The sequence below is a fragment of the Lemur catta genome, chromosome 2 (assembly GCF_020740605.2).
Source record: "Lemur catta isolate mLemCat1 chromosome 2, mLemCat1.pri, whole genome shotgun sequence".
NCBI classification, from domain to species: Eukaryota; Metazoa; Chordata; class Mammalia; order Primates; family Lemuridae; genus Lemur; species Lemur catta.
Window position 1 is genome coordinate 121216383 of NC_059129.1, and position 22952 is coordinate 121239334.

At 42.4% G+C, this 22952-nt stretch overlaps 1 protein-coding gene and 1 long non-coding RNA gene across 2 annotated transcripts in view; one reads left to right on the forward strand and one right to left on the reverse strand.

Moving 5' to 3' along the window:
* LOC123633290 overlaps nt 1-22952 on the reverse strand; it is an 83354-nt gene that overhangs the window by 36938 nt on the left and 23464 nt on the right. The window lies entirely within an intron of this gene.
* On the forward strand, nt 10796-13782 carry TCF21 (transcription factor 21). Its single transcript, XM_045544399.1, has 2 exons — nt 10796-11467; nt 13232-13782. The coding sequence occupies exons 1-2, from the start codon at nt 11018-11020 to the stop codon at nt 13319-13321; spliced, it is 540 nt and encodes a 179-aa protein (XP_045400355.1). The 5' UTR covers nt 10796-11017; the 3' UTR covers nt 13322-13782.

The window sequence follows — 22952 nt, forward strand, 5'->3', positions numbered from 1 at the left end:
CCAAAGCAAGTCTAAATTTTTTCATGATGCAAACATATGACTAATATCTTTTTTTACCCATTTTGAGTCTCTCACCCAATGGAGACTCATCTTGGGATCCTTGACCATGGTCATATGCACTGTAAATCACAAAGCAAAACACGGAACTTGTAGTGGGATGAATGGTGGCATGGCCCTGAAAACACCTTAATTTTGACTGCTGGTCTCCAGAACTGTGAGAAAATAAATTTCTGTTGTAAGCCACCCAGTTTACCACCCAAATAATTTATTACAGCAGCTCTAGGAAATAAATATTATAATACAAGTGTTGTGTTTTAAAATCTTTAAATATATTCATCATTCATGAATACAAAGACAAGGGCTTTTCAAGATATTGGCCTTTCTTTACGAGGATAAAATTGGAGGCCAAAATTCTAGAATGTGACCATATGGGCTATAGGTTGAACTGAGTTTTTTTTTTTTTTACTGGGCTCTAATTTGAAAAGTTGGTAATAAAATACTGAAGAACTGACAACAGTTCATCTTCATTGTGAATATTTATTAATAATATCCTTTTCTAAGAAACTCAAGTAATTATTTAGAATTAGGCCCATACCTAGGCAAAAGGGAAAATCACTTATCAATGGAATTCCACTATTTTTTTAAAAATCACAAAACATTCAAAAGTGATGCTAACCTAGAATCAATTTTAAAATAAACATTTCAAATAAAAAGTTATATCAGCATTTTAATCTATGGTGACTACTTTTTTAAAAAGTGTAGTTGGCCAGGTGTGGTGGTGAATACCTGTAGTCCCAGCTACTCAGGAGACTAAGGCAGGAGGATTGCCTGAGCCCAGGAGTTAGAGGTTACAGTGAGCCATGGTCATGCCACTGCACTCCAGCCTAGGTGACAGAGTGAGACTCTATCTCAAAAAAACAAAACAAAAGAAAGAAAGAGTACATATTTTGCATGGGTAAAGAAAGTTGTGATTTTTTACTTCCAGAATCAAACATTTGGTAATATCAGTGACTTATTGTGAGATACTTATACAACATGGTAGAACTTTATTCCATCAAGGTTTGGACTTAGTGAATTTAATTAGGGGAAAAAAATAATTGCTAATGAAACAATAATTTACATTATCCCAAAAAATGAAGGAAATGACTAAAGTAGTTATAGCTTAACACTGAATAAAGTTTTAATTTTGTGACTGAAACCATGAACTGTTTTCCATCCAAAATAATAGAATTCTAGATTTTATTGGAAATGCATCTCCCTTCCCCTTCCACACACACACATTTTTAGTGCTTAATTTTCTAGAGAAGGGTTTTCTTTGTTATTACTGAAAGTCTTATATTCTATATATTCTTACCCCTCACCGAAAGTGGAAATGGAAAGAAAAATGGAATGCTACTGCTAAAAAGGGCCCTAGAGATAATACAGCAACAATTACTATCACAACAACCACCAGTATTTATAAGTGTTTACTGTATGTTAAGCACTAAATGAATTCATTTTATGTACATCATCTCAGTTGGCACGATGGGGCCCATCCCTGCTGTCACCACATTACAGAGGAGGACACTGAGACCCAGAGAAATTAAAGGGCTTGTCCAAGTTCATACAACTACTTAGGTGTGTAAGCAGAACCTGGACCCAGCCCCTCAGTGAACAGCCCCTGGGTATTCTACTACACCACAATAACTTAAGAGAAAAATATAAAAAGAACAAAATTAATAGCTCTGTTAAGGACTTTCATGTTTTATAATTTGATAGAATATGAGCTTAAGGACTTGCATGTTTTATAATTTGATAGGATGTGAGCTCTACCTTTCCTATCCAACATTTAGTTCACTTTTCCACTTAAATTTGTTTGAGAGACATTATACTCTGCCCTTCCTGGGCAAATTGTTTCATCGTGGTCAGCTCTGCAATTAGGTTATTTACTTATTCGTGTGAGAGGCAGAAGTTTAGTATCTGTCTAACATTCTAGCTTAAAATAATACTGGCTTTATCTAAAATATGTCAGAGTGACCAGTTGGAAAGACCCCAGTGCAGTCAATCAACTGTTTGTTTTGTCTATGTAGTAACCCCCCCAAAATAGTTTGGCAAATTTTATTATTGAATTGATCTAACCCATGTCTATTTCTGTGTGGGAGCTGTGTGGTGTACTCAAATGCACTAGATGAAGAATTCCTAAATTCTTCTACTAATGGTTCTTTAAAATTGATTTAGAGCTTCTAACTAAAGAATAGTCCTCCTCTCTCTTTGCAAATTTTAGGAATGGGAATCGGATGACGCTCCTCATCACAGGCCATGAATCTGGACATACAGCTTTTCATCCTAATGAGTCCCCAAAAAGGAAAACCAAGATAGCCAATGCCTGAAGTTTATTGTTGTTACCATTGTTGTCATTGGTATAATAACATCTACAGTAAAACTTCAAATGACATAAGAGTCTTAGGCCTATCTTCTCTTAACCCTGAGCAGGTTGAAAATTGCAAATAATAAGAAAAAACATTTTTTCACTTATGATTTCTAGTGGTGAATTCTATAAACTAAATTGTGTACCTCCAAAATTCATGTTGAAGTCCTATCTCCCATTGTGACTGTATTTGGAGTCACAGTGATTTAGTTTAAATTTAGGAGGTGATTAAGTTTAAATGAGGTTATGGCGGGGGTGGAATCCTAATCTGACAGATAGAGCTGGTGGCCTAGTAAGAGGAAGATTCTCTCTCTCTCTCTCTCTCTCTCTCTGTGTGTGTGTATTTGTGTGTGTGTGTCTCTCTGCCTCTTTCTGCCTCTCTGTACACACTCAGAAGAAAGGCCACATAAAGACAGTGAGAAGGTGGCCATCTGCCAGCCAGGAAGAGAGCCCTCACCAGAACCTGACGGTCCTGGCACCTTGATCTCAGATTTCCAGCCTCCAGAACTGTGAAAAAATAAATTACCATTGTTTAAGCCTGTGGCCTCCAACCCCCAGGCCATGGACAGGTAACTGTCCATGGGCTGTTAGGAACTGGGCTGCAGAAGGTGAGTCGTGGTTGAGCCAGCAAAGCTTTACCTGTGTTTACAGCTGAGCCGCTCCCCACCACTCACATCACTGCATAAGCTCCGCCTCCTGTCAGATCAGCAGCCGCATTAGATTCTCACAGGAGTGTGAACCCTACTGTAAGCTGCGCATGCGAGGGAGCTAGGTTGCGGCTCCTTATGAGAATCTAATGCCTGATGATCTGCGGTGGAGCTGAGGCTGTGACGCTAGCACCAGGGAGTGGCTGCAAATACAGATTATCATTAGCAGAGAGGTTTGACTGCACAATAAATGTAATGCTGCGCTTGAATCATCCTGAAATCATGCCTCTCCCCCGTCCGTGGAAAAATTGTCTTCCGTGAAACCAGTCCCTGGTGCCAGCAAGGTTGGGGACCACTGGTTTAAGCCACCTAGTCTATGGTATTTTGTTACGGTAGCCTGAGCCGACTAAGATAGTATACTACTCCAAAACCTTGAAAGTATGTCAGAAAAATTAAAATTTAAAAGAAAGCTTCCTACCTGGTCTCAACCTTTATAAATATACCTGCTGCATGATCAGACTGATAAAAATTAAACAAGCAATTTGGAGGGCTTTAGAGAGTGCCAATGATTGTTAGTAAAGAGCTTTTACAACCCACACATTTTTACAGGTCTATCTTCAAGAAGAGTAATTTATAAAGCCATTTTACTAAAGGTAAATTAGTGACAACATTAGTTGTAGTGGCTTACATTGCTGCATCTTCTCAGACATGCAGCCACAGGCAAGTTGTTAAATGTTTTTCAACCGACTCTGAGCTCCAGATAAGAGCTGAAGCCCATTAAACCTTGATTTGGGCTAATTATAAACTTCACAGAGAACGTGTCTGCAAAAAATCAATGAAGCTAGGTTATACACAAAGTGAACTTTCTATCTGAGGCAAACAAAAGATTCAGGTCTTTATATATAGTTAACTTTATTCTTTATGTTGTAAATACACCAGCAGACACTGTGAATTAGCTTCTCCTCTTTTTACTAATAGATTCCCTCCAACCCCAAGTTTTAGCAGAACATATTTAGAGACCATATTTCCAAACTTTCCTTGCGGCTGGAGAGGCCAATGACGGGAGCAGAAGTGATACATATAACTTCCAGATCCCATTATTGTAAGTAATTTGGGCTTGCCTTCCACCTCTTTTTCCCACTTCCTGAGGGCTTATGAGGATAAGCTGGATTCACTCATGTATGTTATCCCCGAAGGATGACAGAGTAATAATATAGAAAGAACTTGGGACCCTGGGTGTCCCTGTGGAACAGAGTCACCCAGCTGCCTAGATCTGTACTGATAGGAAAGAGAGAAGTAAATTTGTGGCTTGTCTGAGCCACTGTACTTTGAGGGTTTGTTAATACCTAAATAATGAGCATATCTTACAGTTTACAGTGTACCTTCCATATGCTATAATCTAAAACATCCATTCATTCATTCATTGAATATTTATTAAGTATATATTATATATCAGCCCTGCTGTATGTAGGTTCTGAGTACACAACTGTGCAAGACACATCAAATCCCTGCACTCATGAAGCTTCTGTCACAGTGAGGGGTGAGGGTAGGCAGAGAGAAAATAACAAAGTAAACAAAATTGTAGAAATAATAATTTCAGAACATATTAGTAATTTAACATGAGGGCTCAAGAGTCAGAATGTGTATGTTTAAATCCAGACTCTGGCATTTATCCACTGTGGTAACTATCCTCCAAGGATGACCCCTCCCTGAACCATACCTCCCTATATTCACTCTCTTATATAAGCCCCTCTCTTGAATCTGGGCAGGTCCCATAACTCATTTTTGACCCATAGAACAAGGCAGTAGTGATGTTGTATAACTTCCAAGGCTAAGTCATAGAAGACTTTCAGCTTCCATCTGGGTCTTGGAGAATGCTCACTCTGAAGGAACCTGGCTACCGTGTAAGAAGTTCAGCCACCTGAGACTGCCAAGTAGCAGAAGCATGTGGAGAGGTTGTATGGAGAGAGATGCTGGGCCGGACTCTAGCTGCTCTAGCCATCCCAGCTGAGGCCTGAATGTGAGCATGAAGAAGTCATTTGATACTCAGCCCAGTTGAGCATTTAGATGACTCCAGCTTCAGGGACCTTCTGGCTACAACTCAATAACAGACCCAGAACCACCCAGCTGAGCCCAGTCAACCCACAGAACTAAGAAAAATAATAACAATTTAAGTCACTAATTTGGGGTATTACACAGCAATAGACAATGAGGACACCAACTTTGTGAATTAAACATTTCTTAATTTCCTTGTGTCTCAGTTTTCTCATCTGTAACGTTCCTACTTTATAAGGTTGTTGTTAGAGCTAAAAGAGTCAATCTGGAAAGTGCTTACAAGAGTGCCTGGTATATGGTAAATACTTAGGAAATCTCAGCTACTATCCTTTATTGGTAGTAAATAAAATAGGATGACAGAACAAAAATATTCTTAATTGGATGCTCAGGGAAGTTCTCACATGGAAAGTGACACTTGAGCTTAGATCTGAAAAATAAGGACTCAGCCATGCAGAAAGCCAGACAAAAGCACCCAAATGGGAAGAACAGCAAGGACAAGGGTCCTAAGGTAGGCACCGGTATAGTGGCTTGGAGGAACACAGACATGGCCAGTGTAGTTGAAGGGTAGTAAGCAAAATAAAGAGTCACACACACCACGATAAGAAATCTGGATTTTATATAAAACATAATGAGAATCTTTGAAGGATTTTAGGTAGGGGAATGACTTGAATGAATCCGTTGGAAATGGATTTCAGGAGGGGAAGAATGGAACTAAAAAGACCCTTTAGGAGACTGTTGTAATCATCTGAGTAAGAGATTTTGGTGACTTGAACCAGAGCTTAGCAGAGGAGATGGAAAGCAGAGGGCAGCTTTTGGGATATGCTTATTGAAAGAGGGGTCCTTGGACTGCTCATCAGGTTTCCACGGCAGAGATGGGATTTTTAACTTTAACACAATTCTTCTAGCACTTATACTACTTAAACCATCTTAGACAGGGTTCTAAGCATTACACTCCAGGACAGCTGAAGTCTATCTCATTTTATATAATTCAGGGATCAATGGTTACAGATTCTTGTTAATAAATAAGGGATGACAGAATATAAGCTCTCTCACATTTATTATGATTATTCAAATAGGAAAAACCATTCAAAGCAATGATTCAGGTGGCAATATTGTCACTGACATCTCATGGGAACAGAATTCTTGACCACCTAGGGCCTCCTTGTTTCTCAGCCTCATACAATCCTAACAGTCTATTACTCTGTGTCTCTATTTTAAAATGCCACATTGCCTGGAAATATGTCATGTTCCTGAGGTCAGGATTCACACTGTTAGTATTTCCCTGCTGGTCCTGGCATCTAAACCCCATGACTCTTGGTTCCTCAAAGCTAAAAACACCTGCCACAAGGAAATTATCCCAAGGAGACAGTCACCAGAAGGAGGCTTTGATTCTTGTGCTCAGACTCTCCCAACCTGACAGGAAGGAGGCTGACAAGTTGACCAGTATCTTTTTTTGCCCATCAGTAAACCATATTTAACATATGAGTCCATTACAGGTGTCTCTTAGACAATCCACAAGATTTATTCTTTAGGAAAACTTGGGAGGTTTTGCTTTCAAGCTTCCTTTTAAGACACAGACTAGTCGTGATTCAAGTGAGTTTTTCTAAAACCTCATTGTTACAGGGTAAAGTGTCTGGCACACATTGCTAATAAGATTTTCATTTCATATAGCAGCTCTTTCTTTAGTAGTGACAGCAGAAAGGAGAGATAATACATTAAATAAGAGAATGGAGGCAAAAGACCTGGCATGGTACATGATTCAGGCATTGTTCCGTCTTTTATCCTTCTGTCCTAACATTGAGAGGGTTTAATAAAATTATTCTAGTGTAAAACTTAGGAGGACATTAAACTGGCTGCATGAGGTTTTTCCCTCTCTCTGTCTGCCTGAGTTTGCTTCATCCCACTTGCCTCTTAGGGTAAAGTCTATCCTTCAAGTGCATAGAGGTGGCTGCTTTCAAAGCTGCATTACGGAACGTGTGGAATGCAAGATTAACTCTTGGATCCAAAAAACTGAAGAGTCTTCCTTTAGACTTTATTGTTGTTATTTGCCAGCTTTAAATCTCAGTATTGTGGCATCAGATCTACAATTCATTGAGTTAAATGGGAAAAGAGGAGGTTAGGGTATGGTGAACAGCACGAGCACGTGTGCTTACTAAATGGAGTTAGCCCTGGGCTGGTGCCAGGTAAAGGTAACAGCGATGCTGGCATCACCATTATTGACCTTGTTAGCCACCAAGCTCCCCCGTGCCATCTTCACCGACTGACAAAATATAACAGGCTAGCACCACTGTAATTTATAACAAGCAAAAGGAGATAATGCTCACTTTATGAAATAAATTAAAATTTAATAAAATAAAGTCAGACTTTGATGGACTTGTAAGCTGAAGGTAGACAACAATCAGCAGCAAACAAAGGGTGCAGTGGCAATTACGTAGAAATGAGAAAGAGGTACCAACTTGCATAGAAAGTCAGAGAAATTGCTGAAGTGGTGGTGGCTACCATCAAATAGAAAGAATAAAACATCTGGAGGTGTTAATTAAAAGTGAAGAAAAAAAGAGAACTGGCAGTTTTGCTGGTTTGCCAGTCCATATATCTCCTGGCCAAATGATGGGGAGTACAGGAAAAAGATTAAAATTTGAATTTAAAGGCATTCCCCCCCTCTGGGAAAGATAACATAATGGCATATGAAGTCAGTTCAAAAGAACCTGTGATATCTTCCTTCTCATAAGAAAGGAAGCAAATTATTCTATCCAAGTGCAACTGAATCAAATTTGAACTTCCTGTAAATTTATCAGTTGATAAACCAGGATTTAAGTTCAAGGATACATTCCATGCCTAATCTTCATTTTACAACTTTTGGAGATAAATTTTCCTTAGCACTGAAATCTTTCAAAGATAGCCTTTCTTGCAAAGCAAATTGTTAGAAGTGTGCAGCAAATTGGCCAGATGCCTCTGGGGCATACACTGTTCCTTAAAAGTCAGGTAAGAACTTTTAGAAAAGATCTCATACTTTCAAACCACTACTTTTTTATTTAGTGCTTTGAAACAGTCACGTTCAAAGTATTTCTTTCGTTGCTGAAAGGGTTAATATAGCTTTTCAGAAGTGCTTCTCTTCTCACAGAATATAGTTTATGTTTTGGGAGAATTTGGCACAGCTTAAGTTACAGCTTAACTGATTTGCTCAGTGGAATCCAACAAGAAGTCATTTCCCCCACCCATTTGTCCCCAAGTGTTTATTAGAAGGGAAAGTCACAAAATTTGAAGAAAAAATGTATTATTCATATTAATATGCTTTCTTCAAGACTTCACATCAGCACACACAAGTGACAGCCTTCTTCACATCTTGCTCCCAAAATTCCCTTATGGAATTTTAGAAACACCCTCAAGTTTATTATCAGCCCACTAACCCTTCTCAGCTTAAATGTATCACTGGAAGATAAATGGGCATGGGACTTAATTATTACTTATATTGCTATAAAGAAAAATAATTGCCAGACATAAAACTCAGTTTGTGGCAGGAGGCTAGTTTTGCTACCTTCTAGAAATTGCTATTTTTAAGTTTTCAACATTGAAAAAATATACAGACATCAGAAATCTACTCAGTGGTACGTATTACTGCAATTGTTCCTACCCCCGAAACAGCTGGAGCAGCCTAGCAATTAAGGTATAGTAGAGAACCAGACCAAAAAAAAAAAAAAAAGTGACTCCAAGAAGAAAAATCACAACTTAATAGCCTGGTATGTGGTAAGGCCATAGTTCAGATTCTTAATTATTATCCCATTCCAGAGCCCAAATAAATTATTTGTGGTTATTTTGCAAATATCTCAGTAATCCCCGCCCCCCAACACACACATACACATACACACATTTTACAAAGTATTGGCCAATGCCCATTTTCACATAGCCCTTTAGTCTAAAAATAACTTTAACTTTCATGTTTTACCAAGACTGAGAAAAGGGAGGACAAATCAAAGAAAACTAGTTTAAGGATCAGTGGGGGAATTTTTTAACAGGCCTGGTGGGTGTCCTCTTCATGCTGTCTTGGATCTCAGATTAAATTATTATACTTTCTGTGTTGTAGTACTGGGTCATTTGTACATGAAGACAAAGGCAACTTCAACTTGATATTTCTGTCATCCCTGCTGTGGGAAGAGTCCTTTCCCTGGTTTATAACATCAATCACTCTTGCAATAAATCTTGGTGGTGGATATGGCCATTTAAATCTCCACCTGCACAAACAACAGAAAATAAGAGAGCTCATAAATCTCTACACTGGTGATTAACAAATTTTGGATCCTCAGCAAAGATATTATGGGGGGGGTCACTAATTCATTAATAAAGACTGATTTGCTGACAACCTGTTTAGTTTACAGCATAGGGGGAAAGCAAACAAGACCCTGCTAAGAAAACAAAACGTTAGAGGTTAGTGAATTCCCAGCTGAGCCCAGGATCAGAGATATGATATCTTAATGTAGAAGAGGGCTTTAGACTCTGAGCCAAATGCTCAGAAGCCGCTCTTGTGTTTTGCTCCAGCCACTCATCTTCAATGCCTACTTGCAAGGAAAGACAACCTGGAGAGGAGCTAGCAAGAGACATTTATGCATTCAGTTTCCCTGGTTTCTTTGCAACAATTTCATTCAATCTCTAGGTTCCAGTTCCCTTTGCTTTTCTACTTACTCCCCAGAAGATTTTCTTATTCTCCAAGGAAGATGGTCCGAGGTGGGGTTAAGGATGGAAAAGAACCTTTCCCAAAGGGATAATCCTGCTTTGTGTTTTATAATGTCAGCTTCTCATGAGGAACCCTGGCAGCAAAGAGGATGGAAGAAGACAAAGGCAGCTGCATTGAGAGAGAAGATGCATCGCACGAAGTCCCAGACAAGGTGACCTCTGAGAGGAACGAAGACTCTTAAGACTAAATTAAATGCATTTCTAGAAAGAAATTGAGGGGACGGTTTTCATTTTATCAAAAAAAAAGATTATTAACTAACAAAATATTTTCCACACACTCATATTACCCTATCTCATTCCCTACTCACCCCACTAAATTGTGTGTAGTTGTGTGTGGGTGTGCAATGGTCCAGTGTGTTTGTGTATACACTGGCAGTGCCTTGATGTCTTTAAAGTGACCAGGGACAGAAGAATTTTTTTGTACTTGCTCTGCCATTATCATAAAGATTCTGCGAAGCACTTGTTTTCTTAGTTTGTCCCAGGTAAGATAGGAAGATATCTTGGTAAAACCTTGGAGTGTTACAGGGTGTTGGCAGGAGGCAGTTGATACCCCCTGGATCTTAATTAGTGTTCTCTTGGGAGATCTGTGAGTGGAGGGCCCAGAAAGAGCAAAAGGATGCTGTGGTTGTTCTAATGTTTTCAGTAACAACCAGCTTTAACGTCTTAAGAGGCAAAGGAGGCTTCAGAGATGGACAGGGGGCGAAGGGCTGTGAGTGCAGCTTGCTCCTGCTCGGCCCGGGCCACAGTGGAAGAGGGTGGCTGGGACGTGCCGGTTGCAGTTGAGTTGATCTACACTGCAGGTTGGAAATCAGGGTCTGTGCGTGAGAGAGCTTCCCTCCGGTTGTGAAAGGGGTCTGAGAGCTTTGCTGGGTCCTGACAGGCCCCTCCCCTGGGCTGCAAGGATCCGCCTCTCTATTCCCCAGATAAATTCCTAGTGTCCACCAAATTCCTCAGCGCTCTCTCACACTCCTCTGCGGCCACAGCTCCACTCTGGGGGTGGGGAAACAGAGCGCCGGGTTCCTTCTCCAGGTTCCTTCTCACAACTCTGCGAAGGGGAAAGGGGTGTGAGACCCAGCCAGACCCCAACTCCAACTCCCAACACGAGGTGGCTGCTCTGTACTCGGGGGGCCCACTGGTTTCAGGGTCTCTCTCCCTCTCTCTCTCATCCACTCTCCCAGACATGTCCACCGGCTCCCTCAGCGATGTGGAGGACCTTCAAGAGGTGGAGATGCTGGAATGTGACGGGCTGAAAATGGACTCGAACAAGGAGTTTGTGACTTCCAACGAGAGCACCGAGGAGAGCTCCAACTGCGAGAACGGCTCTCCCCAGAAGGGCCGCGGGGGCCTGGGCAAGAGGAGGAAGGCGCCCACCAAGAAGAGCCCGTTGAGCGGGGTCAGCCAGGAGGGGAAGCAGGTCCAGCGCAACGCGGCCAACGCGCGCGAGCGGGCCCGCATGCGGGTGCTGAGCAAGGCCTTCTCCAGGCTCAAGACCACCCTGCCCTGGGTGCCCCCGGACACCAAGCTCTCCAAGCTGGACACGCTCAGGCTGGCGTCCAGCTACATCGCCCACTTGAGGCAGATCTTGGCTAACGACAAGTACGAGAACGGTTACATTCACCCGGTCAACCTGGTGAGTCTTCCCGGGCTGCCGCCGAAGCGGCCTCGGCGCTCCAGCGAGGTGTCGTGTGCGCGCGGGGCTGGGAGTGGGGGTGCGGACGCGGCGGTGACTTACACGCCGGCCCAGTGCCTCTAGGGGTCCCGACATGGCCCCCGCTCTCTGCCCTACAAACCGCCGGAGCAGGAGCGATTTATGCGAGGGTTTGACGTGGCAGCCCAGTTAGAGGTTTTAAGCTGCCACGGAGGAGAGATCCGCGCGCCCACGACATCCCCACTGGCGTGGATCGGCTGGTGCGGAACACGGAGCACCAAGGAGACGCCGCGCGCCAAGGAGGCATTTTATTAATCCCTTTATTCCCCTTATAGCTGAGAGTGAAACTTGATTTTACTTTCTAATTCTTGTAAATAAAAACACTCCATTTCATTCCCAAGCATATTTAGGACTATTAGATAAAGACACATAAGGCCCCGCCCCCGTAATTATCCACGCAAGCCCCCCAACTATGCAAATATTCTGTGCTTCTCCTGTAAGTGGATTAACGTTTTAAAATCCCAGTTCTAGCAAATATCAGCATAATCAGTAAATTCTCACAAGCATTATGTAATAAATAAGATTTTAAAAGGTCACTCTTATCCAAGATTTAAGAAGTGTACCTTTGTATCTTAAAAAATAATGCCCTTGAACCTAACTTTTTAAAATACAAAAAAGTAATACTCGTTGAGTCTACTTTATTTTCAAATGGGTTTTACTGTTTAAGAAATATATTTAAATTCCTTTTACATTTGATTTCATCCTAAAACTCTGTGCTCTAAAGAAAAACAACAACAGCAACTTACTAGGACCTCTGTTTATATATGATAAGGAGGAGAGGTTTTCCTCTTAAAAGTCAAGTCTTATCGGCCAGCACTAGAGAGAGAGGTTTGAATTGTCTTCTCACCGAATTGGTCTCAGGAATTCGGGGGAGGGGATGAAAAAGCCACATTTTGCCATGAAAAATAGTTTTTCCTCCAACTGCACGTTTAGTTTTTTCAATGAGATGAATAAATAGCTTTTTAAAATCTGGACCTAAAATGAAAGGATTGCCCAGAACATTTACAATTGCTATTGCCCTATCTTTGAAGAAGAAACTTAAGCGACCTTTATTATAAAACAGCCTGGAGAAAGGAAGAGAAAGCTTAGCTTTCTCAGCCTAGTACGAAAACGATCTTAAATACAACATCCGTGTATGTTTCGTTAGCAATATTTTTCCCCCTTAAAAGCCAGTGATCAATTTAGAAACTGTGGTCAAAGCCTGTGTTTTGTGATGGAGGAAACCAAAGTCAGCACCAGAGAAATGGGGTGAAGCTGAGAGGGGTCGGAGACCTGACCACCGCCTCCGAAAGGGACAGGAGGGCGCCGGCCCGAACCCGGTGCCCAGTAGACGCCAGGTCCTTCTCAGCTTCCGCGCTCAGGTTCCCCGGCATCTGCCACACAGCACCAGCCACTCTCGGTTCGCCCATGGCCTCTCCCGGGTTTCACTTAGAACCCAGTATAGCCCTTTTTGCTCTTATCCTAAAAGCCCACCACCACCACCTCGAGCGCGACTTGGCGCCAAGGCAGCTTTTGGCTTTATCCAGTCACGGGGCACACTAGGACAGGAGTAAATTGCAGAGATAACCCGTCTCTCCAGCTCACCGCCTGCCCCCACCGCGCCCCCTCCTTTCACCTCAGCCCCCAAGCCCACCCCACCCCTTCCGCCACGGTCACTTACTTCCTCCACCCTCTTCTCTCCTGCAGACGTGGCCCTTTATGGTGGCCGGGAAACCCGAGAATGACCTGAAAGAAGTGGTGACCGCGAGCCGCTTATGTGGAACCACGGCGTCCTGACCTTGGAGGTGCCAGTGTGGGAAAGGCGCGCTCCCCGGGGGGAGCGGGCCCCGGGAAGGCGACCCCTGCCCGCCCTACTCTCTGTCTCTGCTTCCCCCACGCAACGCTCCTCTCTCTGTCCCACCCCGCGAGAACACTTTACAACGACGAGGAGATTCGTTTCCAAACCAGAGGAGACCAATTGTTCTTACAAAGATTCCCATCTATTTAACTTTATTAACTTCTACCGTAAATGACTCTGCGAGCCTTGCTGGTCCAAGTGCAATATGTAATTATAAATATATAAATAGATAATAAGAGCCTATCAATGTGTATCTTTTGTACAATACGTTGTAAAATGTAGATCATAGAATAGCTGACTTTGACAGTCACATTTATAAAGTAATTCACTTAAAGATATATATTTTTTTCAAACAAGTTTTGCTACTTTTGAAAATAAATCTTTCTTTATATTGCTAAAAGCATTGATGTGATTTTTTTAAAAAAAATATTTGGAATAGAAAAGTGGGAAACTATGGGGAAGTTTGATGATAAAAGTGGTTCTTTTAAACCTCAATCCAAACTTCCAGAGATAGAAAAGGATTAAATATGAATTCCACTGTGAAAGTGCAGGTTATATTTTATACTGAAACGTTAAAAAGAAACTTTTGCAAGCTTTTAAAACCATTAGAAATAACTTAACTGTAAACAAAGAATGGGAAGGATGAAAATTATTCACAGTTACACAGTTCAAGAAAAAAAACACACCATAAAAAGAAAATCCAACTTTCATGTATTACACAGTATAATTACCGACATGAGCAGGAAAGTAAACCCCACATTTTGCAACTTTCCAGGCGTGGACATGGCTGCAAACTAGTGAAGAAATAATGGTAGCTATGAAAGATTTAAATTCTGTAACCATTAGGATGTGTTTTTATGATTTTCAAAGTGCTGCAGCATACATTATATATTTCTTATTAACAACCCGTTAATTAATTCTAACAACAAACGCGGATGCCTACGTTTTGGTTACGGTTAGCGGATGCGTTCAGCTCCCGCCACGACTTCCGGCGGGCTGGGTTTTAATTTAAACATCTTCCAGGCTACGGAACAGCTCCTAGGGGAAGATTAAGTTGAGATAAACAGAGAGGCGAGGCCGAGGAGCCTGGGACCGGGCTCCCTCTCTGCCCCAGCGCAGCCCGCAGCGGCCGATGCGCCAGATGCCACCGGGGCTGTTTAATGTTCGGGGTTATGACCGCAGTGTTTACAAGACGTCTTCGGTTATTTATACTGTTATTCCTCGCAGAGGGCCTTGAAACTTCCGCTTCATTTGCTCATTCTTTTCGATTTTCCCCCTTTTTCTCGGCTCGGTTTGGTACCTGGAGTAAAAGCTCCCCGCCCCCTCCCACACTTACCTCCAACCAACCCCAAAGGCCGCTAACCGGGTGGATCCCTCAGCCTGGCCATCAAAGAAGGATCCTGCTGTGCTTGGTCACGACTGGAAAGCCACTCTGCCCGGGTGTGTTCTCTGTCAGTGATAGTTACCACGTTACCAAGTGCAACTCTCCATTCTCCAAGGGCTGGGAACTTCGGCGACTCTTCATCCACTTGCCTGTCTTTTGCACGTCGGAGGACTTTTCAAAGTGTCAGGCTAGCCTCCCACCCCACCCCCCAGCCCAACTTGACTTTCAAGAGCGCATTTCCAGCTCTGGCTAGCGCCACCTTCCCCAAATTCACGTGTTCCGTCACTTCTGCCAGAGGGACAGAGCCCTCGCCTCGATCTACCCAGAGTTCAAGTAGGAGATGAGTCCCAGCGCGATTCAGTTGTTTCCCTTTCACGTTCAGCGAATTTTCCAAGCTCCCACTCGCGTTTTTACAAACCAGATGCTCAGAATTCTGAGCACTCCACTCAGACGCCCCTTAAAGTAATTTCAGCTTGCTCATTCTCTGACAACCCCAAGCTGCACACCGATTTTTTAAAAAGTTCTCATGCCTCTTATCTATAATTTGAAGCCTTTGCTTTAGGCAGGAGGCATGTGGCTATGGATAGGGAACACGTGGAATCCAGCCCTGGTTCTGCAACCAGCCAGTTGTTTCTTGAAAGAGCTCTGATCCTGAGTTTTCCCATCTCTGCAAATAGGGATAAAGGTGATGATAACGATAATAATCATCATACTCATGCTTTTCCCTTTCACCTCGCAAAACTTTACTGGGGGCTCAAATGAGATGACATCTGTGCAATCCCTTGGTAAAGTAAAGGCTCCACGCAAATGTCACTTTACTAAGTGGCTGGGGAGCTATCTACGCCTAGACCCAAACTGAAAGTGTCTCAGGCAGGAAGTTCAAAAGGGTGTACATTCATAATGTACTGGTGATGGTCTTTTTATTGCAGGAACTAAAACATCTCTCTCCCATGCAATGTTGACTCTCTCTTTCACCTTCCACTTCTCTCCATTGTTCTCCAAATTTGTCCAAAGCTTTCTACTGATGTAACTCTTTCCTAGAAATCTAGAAAAATTCAGAGAGCAAAGACAAGACCTGGGACCTACAAACAGGATGACAGTAGCATCCCAGTGTCATTAGGATGCCCAGTCCCATCAGTGGCCTCAGCCAAGGAGAGTCTTGGGCACACTCTCTTTGGTCCCCGTGATTGTCCACTGAATGGAGTGAGGAGCGCGATGGGAATGACTGGGATGTTGCTACCACTGGCACCAGGAATGTGACACGAGTCTCCCACACACACACACTTCCAATATACATCAACAGTCCAAACATGTTCCCTTCTCCAAAGGCCCTTCTCCTATGCCAGATCACCAGCAGCCCACACTCACCAAGCCTCTCGCTCCTCTGGTCTTCCCAGCAGGGTGCAACCCCCAGCCTACCCCATCCCCAAGCCAGGTACTGGTATCTGGATTCAAATAGGGGGTAAGCAGCTGCAAAGAAGGAGTGGGGGATCCCCTTTGCCCCAAGCCAGTATAACTGGGGGTGAAGGGTGGGGAGTATCCTGTCTGTGACCTCTAGCTTATGAAAACTCTCTTAGGAGGTGCTTTCAGAAAGAACCAGGAGACCGACCAAAGCAGCCTGTAGATGCCTGAAAGGAGAATGAAGTGTTTCAAATAAGTGTGTCTGCAAGTTCTCAGGAGGAGCAGGCAGATATTCAAACTGGACTGTAGCCAGGGAAGTGTTCTCTCTCTCTCTCTCTCTCTCTCATTGCTTGTATGATTTTACAGCCAACTAAGTATGCTTCTAGCAGGCTTTCCCACTGTCAAACAGGAGACTTCATTCTAAAAAGAAAAGCAGTAAATAGCACTCCCCGGTACCCCACGGCTATACCAAGGCTTTTAAGACAGTGGTTCTTAGGTGTGCATAAGAATCACCTGGATGGCTCCACCCTCCTCCCAGAGATACTGATTCCAGAGGTCTGGGGTGGGACCTCACAATTGGTATTTCTAACAAGTTTCCAAGTGATGCTGCTGCTGTTGGTCCAGGGACCACATTCTGAGAATGACTGTTTTCAGCTGTCTCATTAGGGAACCAAATGAGTTCACGCAGAAGGAAAGAAAATATTGCAGAAGGGAATGTTTTTCTTAAAAGGCTGCGTATTCTGGGCTCCAGTTTGGTTTAATTTTCTTTTCACTCCAGGATGGCATGTGTTGGATTCTTAATACTTAAAATATATGCCAGTGTGGAAATCAAGCCACTTGTCCTCAGAAAATAAAAAGATTTGTTCCACCCGGGTGGTGTGCGGTCGTGTGTGCGCTCATCTGGTGCGCTCAGATTTCAGTTACCAGGTGATGCACTGAAGTCCTAGGCGGATGAGGGCCGGACTGCTGTTGCGACCCCTAAGGGGAAGAGAAATCTGGGTGCTCTGGACTCACGTCCCCTTCAAGGGGGTCCCTCGGTCTGGGTCTGTTCATGTCTGGCCAGAAAAGATTTCCCCTTCACTCCAGTGGGAACAGTTGGGTTTGCTGGGTTTGCGGCCTGGGGTTGGGGTACCCGGACCCGGAGGGAAGTGGGGAGTGCCGGGACCTCAGGGGAAGCGCTGAGGCGGAAGAGGAAGGGCCTTCGGCGGCTTTTCCGCCTGGGCGAAGAGTTTGTGGAAGGAGGCGAGAGGAGGAGGAAGGAGGCTGGGAGTTCAGAGCCGGCGCCTACACGGCCTCCTTCCGTCCCTTCCTGGGCGAGCGCTCTGGGGCGGCACCGCCGCGGGCCAGCCTGGCCCAGAGACGCCTCCCAGGCCGGGGACCCGCTCACTCCCGCACGCGGCGGGGAACGGAGGCGCGAGCGGGTCACGGCTGGCCCGCCCGACGTCCTTTCTTAGCTCTGCATCCTTCCCTCCCAATGCTGGCTCTACCCGTGGAAACTCGCTGGGTGCCAGGAGCATTCTGGAGAGTCCGTCTGGCTTCCTCCAGGCGTCTGGGCTCGACGCGCCTTTGATCTTTAGATCTGGGCAGGCTTCGCCGGTCCACCCTCTTCCCGGTTCACAAAAGGATTAAGGTCTCGTTTAAGAACCCCGCCAATGGCTGAGGGAGCAGAAAGGGTGGGAAAAGTCGGAGAGAACAACAGTTTAGAATGTCTCTGAGTTCTGAGTCCAGACTTCTCAAGAGTAATGTCACATGGTCTTTTGTACCCAACACCTGGTGTAGCGCCTGACACACCTCAGTAAAGGTTGAATCCTGAAGGCATCATTAATTCTTTGAGGTTAGGAGAAGGGAGTAGATATAGACAGTAGTCGGGGCCAATAAAAAAAATGACGATGTGGTTAGAAGATATTATTAGCTTTTAATTTTATATGGCCCTTAGCCTAGAATCATTAACTTAAAAGGTGCTTTAATAATGAACATAATCTGAGACACTTTATAAGAATAAAATGTTCACATGACCTTATTTTAAAATTAATCCAGTTAGTAATGAGTAAGTAATTTGTTGCCTTTTACAAATGGAGGTTAGATCCTGGTACAGTGAAAAGAGCTTTTGACTGAGTCCTTGGACAAGATATTAAACCTTTCAGGACCTTGGTTATTTCATCTCTAAAATGGGTATAATAATGACTACTTCTGTAAGATAATGTATATGTGGACAATGCCTGGAATGTGAGGGACACTAATTAATCTTGGTTTTCCACCTTCTTCTGGTCATTAAGTTACAAAAGTGCCTGAATGATATGCATTTCCCCTACATAGTTATCTAGACAATAACAATTATTAATCTTTGCAATAATCCAAATGCATCAAGTCACCTTGAGTGCGATTAAAACAGTTTATCATTCAGATCTCTTCCTTCCTTAGTAAAATCTCACCACCTTATCTGCAGTGGGTCTTGCCCTTAATTCTGTATTTCAACACTTGACCCCTTATCAATACTAGGTAATGATCATATTCTTTCACTTCTGTTTACTTTGTTTCTATCTCCATGAGAGTAGGGACCATGTCTGGCTGGTTCCCTTAGTTTTCTCAGCACCTAGTACAGTGTTAGGCACGTGGTAAGTACTCAAATATGAATGTATAAAGCTTAATGATAAGCTTCTGTTTGCTGAGTAAGGTCATGCTGTACTTCTAGGACCTCAGACTAGCTCAAATATATTGTTTAGTTTTAATTTCAGAATTTGATAATATGCCATAGCACTTGAGCATTTAACACTTATTCTGTAATAAAAATAAATCTATAATGAAAAAAATCACCATTAGTTCTGTTAGAGGAGAATTAACCTGAAACATTGGACCACATCACATAACACATGGATTCTTTTCTTAGCACTAAATCCCATGCAAGTGTACACAATAAGCTCTGTGTCTTTCAAAACACTGTGTCTTCCTCTAGCATTCTGATCATTGATGATGAGGAGCAGTCATCTCTAAACTTTTCCACTTAGTTCTTGGAGTCATTTACTAATGAGTTGCATCCACAATTATTTTTCCTTTGTAGTTTAGGTGAATATCACCATGTTTTGCTGCCATCAAATCTCTTGCTTTCAGGCATCCATCAGTAGCTTCTTCCCCTACCATTTTTTTTCTTAAGAAACATACAAGAAAAACTCTCCTTTTCTATATATTCACAACACTCTGACACCAAATGTGTGGGGTTTTCCCCCATACTAACCAATTCTCCAACTCTCTATGGACATCTGACATTCAAATTCAATTCTGATGCTGTCTACCTGGAGTTAGCATCAGACTCCACAGGTTACAGCCTCCATTCCACAAGATTTCCCCCACTTCAGATGCTAGACTACTGACCAATCAGCTATAAACTGAGGGTTCCCATATTTCCCTCCTCATATTTGATAATTTTCTATAATAGCTCATAAAACGCAGGGAAATGCTTATTTACATTCACTAGTTTTTTTTTACAAAGGCTATTACAAAGGATACAGATGAAGACATACATAGGGAGAGGTCTGAAAGGGTCCTGAGCACAAGAGCTTCTGTCCATGTAGAGTTAGGGTGTGCCATCCTCCCAGCATGTGGATGTGTTCACCAACCCAAAAGCTCTCTGAACATTGTTGTTTAGGGTTTTTATGGAGATTCCATTACACAGTCATGATTGATTAAATGATTGGCCATTTGATGATGATTAAACTCAAATCCCCAGCCACTCTTCCCTCCATGGAGGTGAGTTGGGGCAGAAAGTTCCAACCCTCTAATCACATGGTGATTTGACAACCACCCCCCATCCTGTAGCTATCTAGGGACTCTGGCCACCAGTCATCTTATTAGTATACAAAAAGACACTCATTCAGGAGATGCCAAAGGTCTTAGAAGATTCTGTGCCAGGAACCAGGACAAAAACCAAATATATATTTCTCATTACATCACAAAATTATATTTTCCAACAAAGAATAAAAGAAATCTAAGACATCTCTAAACCCAGGAGAATTTTTCAAACTAACAGGGGTCATTTGGTTATAAGGAACAAAGATCTATTCAAATTGGCTCAAATAAAAAGGAAAAGAAGTCATTTTATAAAAAAGACACCTGTACCTGAATTTTTATTGCAGCATAATTCACAATTGTAAGGATATGGAATCAACTTAAGTGCCCATCAACTGATAAATGGATAAAGAAAATATGGGGTGTGTGTGTGTATATGTATATGTGTGTGTGTGTGTATACACACACACACACACACACCATGGAGTACTACTTATCCATAAAAAAATGAATGAAATGATGTCTTTTGTAGCAACTTGGATGGAACTGGAAAACATTTTCCTAAAGGAAGTATCTCAGGAATGGAAAAACAAATACATGTTCTCACTTATAAGCAGGAGCTAAACAATGGGCATATATGGTCATAAAGTGGTGTAATGCAGTGGTCCCAAACCTTTTTGGCACCAGGGACTGGTTTCATGGAAGACAATTTTTCCAAGGACTGGGTTGGGGGGAGGGGATGGTTTGGGGATGATTCAAGCATTTATTGTGCAGTAAACTCTCTGCTAACAATAATCTGCATTTGCAGTCACTCCCCAGCACTAGCCTAACCACCTTAGCTCCACTTCAGATCATCAGGCATTAGATTCTCATAAGGAATGTGCAACCTAGATCCCTCTCATGTGCAGTTTACAGTAGGGTTTTCACTCCTATGAGAATCTAATGCTGTCACTGATCTGACAGGAGGTGGAGCTTATGCAGTGATGTGAGTAATGGGAAGCAGCTGTAAATACAGATGAGGCTTTGTTCATACGCCTGCCACTCACTTCCTGCTGTGAGACCCGGTTCCTAACAGGCCATGGACTGGCCTAGGGGTTGGGGACCACAGGTATAATGGACATAGAAAACTAAGAAGGAAGGTGGGTGGCAGGACAGTGAGGGATATAAATTTACCTAGTGGGTACAAGGCACACTATTCTGGTGACAGGTACACTAAAGGCCCTGACTTCACCATTATACAATTTATCCATGTAACAAAACACACTTTGTACCCCTGAAATCTATTGAAATTAAAAAACCTCACAAACTCTTCAAAAAATAAAAATGAAAAGAAATAGAGATTATGTAAAGTGATGCAGCCATGAGCAAAGGAATACCAACAGCCACAGAAGCAGGAAGAGGCAAGGAATGGATTCTCCCTTAAAACCTCCAGCGAGAGCATGGCCTTGCCTACATCTTGATTTTGACCCAGTGAAATTGATGCTGAACTTTCGGTCTCCAAATTAAAAGAGAATAAATTTCTGTTGGCTTAAGGCACCAAGTTGCGGTAATTTGTTAAGGCAGCCACAGGAAACTAATACAGCTTGTATAAGGCAATCTTTTGTACATATCTCAGAAACAAAATGTGACAGGATCATCTACTCACAGTTTACTTCCTTTCTTACATCCTGAGAAGCACTTGGATGTTAATATGTAAGGAAATATGGAACTGTAGATATTCTTCCAATGACAACTGCTTTTGTTACTACATATTATTTCTCTATTTCTATGCCTTTCTGTGCATGAAATAATATTTTTCTGATACAGAATTAGAATATGATCTTTTTAAAGACATTAACTACAATTAAGTCTGGCATGGATCCAACAACATAAATTATTCAAAAAGAGAGACCAATGTTAAGATGCATCCCAATTTTAGAAATGTGAGATGTAGAGAAAAAACTACATCTTAGAATGATGATATACAGTAACTCATTGCATTTCATGCATCATCACTGAGTATTCACTGTATGCATGATTCTGTGCTACACACTGGAAATAGCTGAAAGAGATGACATGTTCCTGACTTTTAGCTTGGGCCTTCCTCAGAAGACCCAATCTCTTCTCTGCAAAAACCTAGAAGGGCAGGGCAGCCTTGTGTTCTCAAAAGCATCAACTGTGCCAGTTTACAGAAGGGTCAGCTATCAAGACATGATGGCTGCTCCTGCCACACTCTAGCCACTAGGGTATAGATGTCTCAGTCTGCCATTCATGAAACTAGTCCCAGGGAGCACTCCCACCTGCCTCCACTCCAAATTAACCAACCAACCAGTGGTGGGCAAGTATCTGGAGAAATGCTTTCAGAAGTTCCCTCCTTGCATCTAAGGTGGTGTCCTGGAGACTGTTATTTTCCTAAGGTTGAAATTGGATCTCCAACCATTTGGGGATGAGCTATATGCAGTGGGCCATCATTCTGCTATACTAATACAGGCAGCCATCTTGCAAATATAAACTCTTGATCCTAAGCATATTTTCAGGATATGATAGATGCATCAGGAGAAACTTACCTCAACTACTGGAAAATCAACACAAAAACTATGAATGACAGGTCATCAGAGTCAGCACCCTGTGACAGCGGAGCTTAATTTTTCATTCCCTACTTGCCAAGCCCTCTGTATCATCCATCTTAGGGGCCCTCTCCTCAATCAATTTATAAACTTTCCAAATGTTTTCATCTTTAGAACTTGTCCTTCCGTTTTTTTTCTCTTTTGAATCTTATAAATGAACTCACAAATTATATGATAATGAATTACATTATCTTTCTCAATATTTGATAATGAATTACATTATCTTTCTCAATGAGTATCAGGTTCACTCAAATTTATTACAACATTTCATAATACAAAAATTTCCAGGTTAAAATAGAAAAATCACTATACCAAGAACCAGGAAGATCTCAAAGTGAGTGAAAAAAGACAAGCAATAGATGTCAACACCGAGATGACAGAGCTGTTCTAATTACC

What these genes read in the sequence shown, in the direction of transcription:
- TCF21 (XM_045544399.1), top strand. Translation starts at nt 11,018, where the DNA reads ATGTCCACCGGCTCCCTCAGCGATGTGGAGGACCTTCAAGAGGTGGAG. An exon ending in ACATTCACCCGGTCAACCTG is followed by an intron (nt 11,468 to 13,231) that starts GTGAGTCTTCCC and finishes TCTCTCCTGCAG; the next exon opens with ACGTGGCCCTTTATGGTGGC.